The sequence below is a fragment of the Palaemon carinicauda genome, chromosome 5 (genome assembly GCF_036898095.1).
Source record: "Palaemon carinicauda isolate YSFRI2023 chromosome 5, ASM3689809v2, whole genome shotgun sequence".
In the NCBI taxonomy this organism is placed as follows: Eukaryota; Metazoa; Arthropoda; class Malacostraca; order Decapoda; family Palaemonidae; genus Palaemon; species Palaemon carinicauda.
Window position 1 is genome coordinate 35,898,965 of NC_090729.1, and position 7,983 is coordinate 35,906,947.

The 7,983-nt window shown below is 31.8% G+C and overlaps 2 protein-coding genes across 2 annotated transcripts; both read right to left on the reverse strand.

The window, feature by feature from the left end:
• Positions 1-5,436: 5,436 nt before the first annotated feature.
• Positions 5,437-5,808, reverse strand: LOC137640834 (protein FAM200A-like). The gene has a single exon (XM_068373302.1). It carries the CDS (start codon positions 5,806-5,808, stop codon positions 5,437-5,439), a length of 372 nt encoding a protein of 123 aa, XP_068229403.1.
• Positions 5,809-5,844: 36 nt separating this feature from the next.
• Positions 5,845-6,480, reverse strand: LOC137640835 (protein FAM200C-like). Its single transcript, XM_068373303.1, has one exon. The coding sequence runs from the start codon at positions 6,478-6,480 to the stop codon at positions 5,845-5,847; it is 636 nt and encodes a 211-aa protein (XP_068229404.1).
• Between the last annotated feature and the right edge of the window lie 1,503 nt (positions 6,481-7,983).

Consider the following 7,983-nt stretch of genomic DNA (forward strand, 5'->3'; position numbering starts at 1 on the left):
TATGTCATGAACAAAAAATAAAAATAGGAGACGAACAGAGTTTCCGAGAGAAAGAGCTAAATGTACAAAGGACAACGGTAAACTAATTAATTTCTTCCAATGCAAGGCATGAAATAAAAAACAAATAAAAAAGAGGTGCGTCACTATGGAAGAGATAAACAGAATTTTTTTTTCTCATTTTAAAGAAGAAAGGATCAGTTATAGAACATCGGATAGTCTTATGGAATTCATAACAAATATATGATATTAATTCGTATAATAGAATTTGTTAATTCCTTGTTAAGATATAGAAGGGTTCTGTTTGCTATAAAAAAACTTTGAAAATTTTTGACGCATTTTGCTTCATTTTATTGGATTAAGTAAAATTAAAGAGAAATAATCTGATGTGTAATGGCTGACAAAATCACAACAATGTGTTGTATATTGCCATGATTCCTAAAGGAACCATAAAGATGTATGGACATGAAAGGTGAATAATCAAAATTTGGAGGCGGAAATCTGTCTTAAAATGAACCCTATCATTTCATTACGTGAAATGCATTATTGAACAACTTCACTATAACTATATATCGAGAATAAATAGAATTTACTGGAGATTTTCACTTTAATGGAACAAAGTCGAAAGGCATCTAATTATAAGACAGATCCCAAAAGCCGACCAGTCAAGGTGAATAAAAATTTTCTTGTACCAAAGACCATATTAGATTGCAATATTCAATAGTGTTCTCCAAGATAATTTTTTTCTTTTTTTAAAGACCAGAAAAATCAATGGTAATACAAAGTCGTGGAAGCAAATCCTGTCTGTCAAATCATGGAAACCTTCAAAAGTGACACAAAAAAAATCCCGAACTCCCATGCCGATATTTGGTCAAGGAATGTGAATATATGAATTAAACTGAAAGGCAAATCTCAAAATCATATTTGAAAGGAGGTAGCCTAAACAGGTTCTGTTATCAGTGCGGTGGGAGCGAGTTATAAAAAGAAGAGAATGCCATTACAGTGTACAAGCGTGTGTGAAACTCTTGCGGTTCAATCTTCGCAGTTTAGTTATCAGCCAGAATCAGACGTACCAGAGATAATCTTTTCTGATAACAGCATAATAAAGTTCGTGAGAAATTTGATATAATATAGCATAATATAGTTATAGGAAAAATTCTACGAAGTGCTATATCAATTAACTAGGCAATACTTTGTATGAAGATTATCAATAAGTCTGATGAAATTTTCACTATTAACTATCGGAGAACTTTCAACATGATTGGAATATTCACCAGATCCAATTTCCTATTTATGAATTGCATCTACTCATTGTAAAGTATCTCTTTAGATATATCATAATGGGCAATACTCCTTTAAAAAAATTAATTTTCTAAAATAGTAGTTATTGGTTTCTAGTTATGCAGGGCTTTCTAGAACTCTTCATTTTCTAATATTGTTATCATACCTTTACACCATTAGAGGCTTAGACAAAATTATCAACAATTAGAAACAACTCTTCTGTATAAATATTCCTACTGGAATAACATGTAAACCTTGATTTTTCCTAAACTATTGACATTAAAAGTAAATTTTTATTTATTTTTTTTTTCTGAATTCTTGACTCAAGAGTTAGCTCTAATTTTCATCAAAGTCACATGTTAAAGGACAAAGATATTCATCTTGTAAGTCAATACACCCAACTTTACCCTGCTATAGGTCAAAATAATAATGTCACCTTACTACATCTAGAGGTTGGATGTACTCAAGCATTTGAGGTGGTAATATCTAGTATTTTTTTTTTCGGAGGGGCGGGGGGGGGGGGTGGTAAAAGAAAATTGTGTAATTGCCTTGACACTAATGAATGGATTCTAGATGATATTGAAATACCTGTTTAAATACAGGAAAGTTAACATGCCACACAAAGTTTAGACTTGAACAACTTGTTTTATTACATCTAATAACAGATTGTAACTTTATCTATTTCCGGTAGATGCACCATTATTGTTTCCGGGTGATGATAGCAGGATCACAGTAAATAAAATATAAACATATAGGCATTGCTTCTAAATTTTCTCCTTTTGAAGGAAACTGGAATATGTCCTTTCTTTTAGGTGCTTATTAGATTTTCCGAATTCTTTTCCTTACTGTATTTTCCCATTGGCCTTAATTTCATGCATACATTTTATGACCCACTTCAGACTTGGTGTCTTTTCGCATATCATGATGCATAACTATTTTTCTATCGTTCATTACGAACTTAGACGTTATTAGACGTTATTCGTCAGTCCAAGTGTTTTCATATTGCTTTGATTCCCGGTATATATTTTTTAATTTTATCAGATCCTCTTGATGACTTTATTCACTTTTTCACCGCTGCTTCCAAATGAGTTGCATCTTTTTTCACTTTCATCAATGAATGCTGAAACAGTTAACGTTACAATGTTAACATCTTAACTAAGGTCAATCTTATAAGTAGATTATTCCCAAAAGATATTGAATATGCAGATTTTTTCGACTCGGTTTTAGGTTTATGTTTATATTTCTTACATTCCATTAATAATCGCTTTTCGGTTGGAAGTTAAGAATTATTTGAATAAAGATTAATGATAAACAGTTGAACTTGTCAAGTAGGACTCTCATATTGGGGAAAAGTTACATTTTATGAAAGGCTAAGCCTAATGCACCCTCGAGTATACATATTCATTTCATTATATTTGGTTTAATTTCATGATTTTTTTTTTTTTACGTAATTGTTGATCTTTAGCAAGAAACAAAAGTGTATACTAGTATGCTCTAGCATTACCTCATAATCACTAGAATTTAGAAAATTAAACAAAACTTGTAACGCAATTTATTATGAAGAATATGTAGGTTAAAGCTATGATTTTTGGAAGAAGGTTTTTATCTTTTTCATCTTTATACCACAAAACACATGAAATCTCTGATTTTGTATATCACTAATCAATCATTATATTTTTCCTTACCCTTTTTCTGTCCAAACTGTTGCAGAATGTAAATAGTCATATATTTTGTTACCCATTTCTCATTAAAAAGCAAAATCATAAAACCAATGGATATCGAAAAAGGAAAACTGATGCTGCCTTGCTTGACTGTTACATATCATTTTGAATATATTGGAGTCAGCTCTTATCATATCGGTGAGATGCATTAATATCAGTCATATATCGGGACTATTTACATTTAAGAATCTCATTTATAGTAATAATACTTGGAGCAATGAGTAATTTTGGTATACATTAATGTGTTATATTCTGTTCTATGATAGTATACAAATGAGTCTTAATTCTATTAAAATGGCTCACTCGAAAAATATAAACTAAAGTTCTGAGCAGATTAAAAACATTTTCTTTTCAATGTATCTTGCTGTTAAGTTTTGGACGTAGATAATTTTTTTCTTCTATTTCATCTCGTATCAATCTTCGTTAATAGTCTCCTTTTCTCATGTTATGGTCCCTTACGTCTCATCATTATTTGTCATAATAATGAGCCTTATTAAAGTCGTTGTCGATATTGTCTTATGTTATAATCCCACTTATTTCATGATTGCTTGTTTTCAGAGTGATGAAGTTATCTATCATTTCACTTCGTATAGAAAACTCTTTGTCTGCTACTTTTTTTGGTGTATTATTTCTTTTCTCTCATCTCTTTAGTTATTTATTTAATGTCTGTCCTTTTTTTTTTTTTTTTTTTTTTTTTATACGAGTAAGAGAGTCACCCTACGCCTAATAGCCTAGTGCCCATCTTACATCAAATAGATTGTCATGTTATTGTCGATTTCTATATTTTTCACATACTTTGTACCTTGAAAACGGGGGACTTTTAAATACGTCTCTTTACTTATTGCCCTTATTATTTAATAATATATATATATATATATATATATATATATATATATATATATATATATATATATATATATGAATTTCTATATATGTATATATATATATATATATATATATATATATATATATATATATATATATATATATATATATGAATTTCTATATATGTATATATATATATATATATATATATATATATATATATATATATATATATATATATATATATATATATATATATTTATATATATATATATATATATATATATATATATATATATGTAGGTATATATATTTATATATATATATATATATATATATATATATATATATATATATATATATATATATATATATATATATTTAACGTTATTGCAGTCATGTTAGTTATAATTATGCATTGAAATTTACAAAACAGTAAATCAGTCGTTGGTGTAAATTACAATAATATATTAACTTATAGATTTTTGTTTTCTTTCATGTTATTATAGTTAAAAAAGTTTAATTAAAATCCTCTTTCAGAAAGACGTAAATTATTAGAGCAGATAAGTTATAATCATTTGACACCTTCGATATATTCTAAAATTGGGGTATATATAATTTGGATAAGCTGCACCTAACTGAAATTAAGGAATATTTCCGTGCAGTATGTATACAGCGGCAAGGATGGTGAAATAAATTTGCAATACAGTTGTGCAAATGCAAGAGGTTCAGCCTTTTGGCTGTAAATTGCATCGGGTAGGGTGAATTGGTTAATGGAATCGTATTCGCCATTATTATTATTATTATTATTATTATTATTATTATTATTATTATTATTATTATTATTATCATTATTATTATTATTATTATTATTATTATTATTATTATTATTATTATTATTATTATTATTATTATTATTATTTGCTAAGTTCAAAATCTAATTGGAAGAAGAAGATGCTATAAGGCAGTGGTTCCCAACCTTTTTGTACTCGCGACCCCTTTGCTAAAAATCTGAAACCCATGCGACCCCCTACTTAAGGCTTACTATCATCAGCTTAATTTTCCTTTTATTTTCTGTTAAGTTAAGGAGAGGGAAAGAAACATTTAAGAAAACATTTAAAATTACTGTAATTATTTATTAGCAAATTAAATCACATTGGTCCAACCTGAATTCACAAAGAGAACATATATTTCTTAAAATAATATTAACATAGGTTTGAACAGCTATCCAACCCAGCTAGTGGGATGCCTGATGTTGCATTTCAGCAGCAAGCTTTGAAATTCGTGGCCGAACATTTGTTAGAGCCAGTCTCATGGTATCTCCAACATCCAATCTGTTCCTATTCTTTGTTTTCATAATGATAAGAGTAGAAAATCCTGCTTCACACAAGTAGGTAGAAGCAAATGGAACAAGGACACGTAAAGCTATCATGCTGATTTTGGAGTATGACTGATACATACCGCACCAGAACTGAGTCACGGATTTCACCTTGAAGAGATCACGAGCTAAAGAGTCGTTCCTTAGATCCAGATATTCATCTTGGATTTCATCTGGGATGCTGGATACATCAAGTTCAGTACAAAATGGGTTCCTTACCAGGGCCTCCTGTTCCTATGAAAGCTCAGGGAAGTAACACTTAACTTCCTTTTCTAGTGACTGAAGATGTTCGATAATCTCATCCTTAAGGAACTGATCCAGTTGGATGTGAGACTCATCCATCACTCCACAAAGTTTTTCAAACATAGCGATGTTTCCAAGATTGGTTTTCCGACGCCAGTTTTGCAGTTTGGAAACAAAGGCCTGAAGACTATCTTGAAAAAGGAGAACATGTGTTTCCCTTCCTTGAAGCTTCAAATTGAGCTTGTTCAGCTTGTCAAAAATGTCGGCTAGGTACGCAACCCTTTTATTCCATGCTTCATCTTCGAAGTGGACAAGATCTTTCCTTTCTTGAGTCTCCAGGAATAGCTTTATTTCATCTTTCATTTCAAAGACACGATTAATAACGTTTCCTTTCGACAACTAACGTACTGCTGTGTAGAAGAGAAGGACTTTGTGGTCAGCATTCATGTCTTTACATAGTTCTTTGAATAGGCGAGTGTTGAGTGCTTTAGTCTTGATATAATTTACAATTTTGATTACAGATTCAAGCACTTCCTGCAGAGAAGCAGGGAGAGTCTTACTGGCGAGAGCATATCGGTGAATCATGCAGTGGATGCCCTTTGCTTGAGGTGCTAGCTTCTTCACTCTCGATTGGAATCCTGATTTCGATCCCAGCATAGCTGGTGCCCCATCCGTACAAACCCCACACACGTTTTCCCATTGAAGATCTTCCTCTTGGAAAAAAGGTGAAACTTTTTCCATGACATCATCAGCGTTTGTTGTGGTTTCAAGTGCACTGCAGAATAAGAATTCGTCTTTAATGTCACCTGAATTAATGTATCTCACGAAGACAAGCAACTGAGAACATGAACTTACATCTGTTGACTCATCGAGCTGAAAGGAAAACAAAGGGGAACCCATAATTTCAGTCAAAACCTGTTCCTTCACATCCATAGACATTTTAGAAATGCGCCTCTGTATAGTATTATTTGACAGGGATACTTGATGCATCTTTTTTGCACTGGCTTCTCCAAGAATAAGATTTACTGCTTTCATCATGCAGGGTTTGATAAGTGTTTCTCCAATCGTGTGAGGCTTTTTTTGTTTAGCAATTTCGAATGCAATCTCATATGAGGCTTCCAATACGGTTGCACTCTGCTGCTGAAACGACCCACTTCTATCGTGTCTTTGGCTTTTAAGACACCGTTCATGCCGTTTGAAGAAATTCAAATCCTGTCATATCACAACAGAATGCTTGCCAGACACAACTCACTTCTACTGCTTACTTATCTCCTTGTTAAAATAAAGTAAAAAGGTTGAATAATGCATGCTTTGGAACACTGACTGGTGGTGAGTAATTTACGAGCCGGGTATAAATTTCTTAATGCATACGATAGACACGTAAATAATAAAAAAAATGCATGACTAAGAACAAATAGATACACGTGAAACATATTGCCAGAAGAGCAAAAAAAAAAGGGTAATCAGCAAAAGGTTGTTACTCGAAGGTTTTGCAGGAATAAGTTCTTTTCTATAAATTTCAATAGTTATGTCCACCAAAAAATATAGAAATTTCAGACAGCTTTTTCATCTATCTCTTGATAACTTTGCTCCTACTTTTGCTAACAGCTCTACATTAAAAGATTGTTATTCGAAGGTTTTGCAGGAATAACTTCTTTTTTATGAATTTTGTCTAACAAAAATACAGAAAATCATACAAGAACTAAAATAACAATAACTCACATAAAGATAGGCATCAAATTTATAGTAAATCGTAGCCACTTAGAAATCAAAGAGAAAACTAAAACTGTCAGAATAATCAAGTTTGTCTTCAATATTCAAGTCACAATTGGAAAAGTGAAATAATGCACTCCGTAAATGACGGGAAAATCTAATCCATCGTTTAAGAAACAACATAAAAACGTTAAACAAAATACACAAACATAAGAAAAAAAGAGAAATTTTTAAACACGATAAACAAGAGAATAATAATCATCACTTAATAATAACTTACCCTAAAATATAATACCCACACAAAAATATACATATGAGAATGTGGCAAGGTATCACACGTAGCACACGTTTTGCTTTGCACCGAAACAAAATAAATGTAAGAGCATGAAAAATGTAACTGATGAAATAAAATTAATGTTATCCCAAGCTACTTCTAACAAGGCTACGCGACCCCCCTGCCAAGGCTTCGCGACCCCCCGGGGGATCGCGACCCACCGGTTGGGAACCCCTGCTATAAGGCTAAGGTGTCTAACAGGGAAAATAGCCCACTGAAGAAACGAAATAAGGAAACAAATAGAATACTGTGCATGAGACTACCCTCAAGCAAGAGAACACTAATCCAAGACAGTGAAAAACCACGATACAGAGCCCATGGCACACCCTAAGAGTAGAGAATAGTGGATAAGTTTTGAAGTGTCCTTCTCCTGTAAGAGCTGCTTACCATAACTAAAGAGTCTCCTCTAACCTAAATTGAATATATCTATGTCTTGCAGCAGCGACTCCAGCACTAAAAACCTGCCCCCTTTTATACATATATAGAAATAC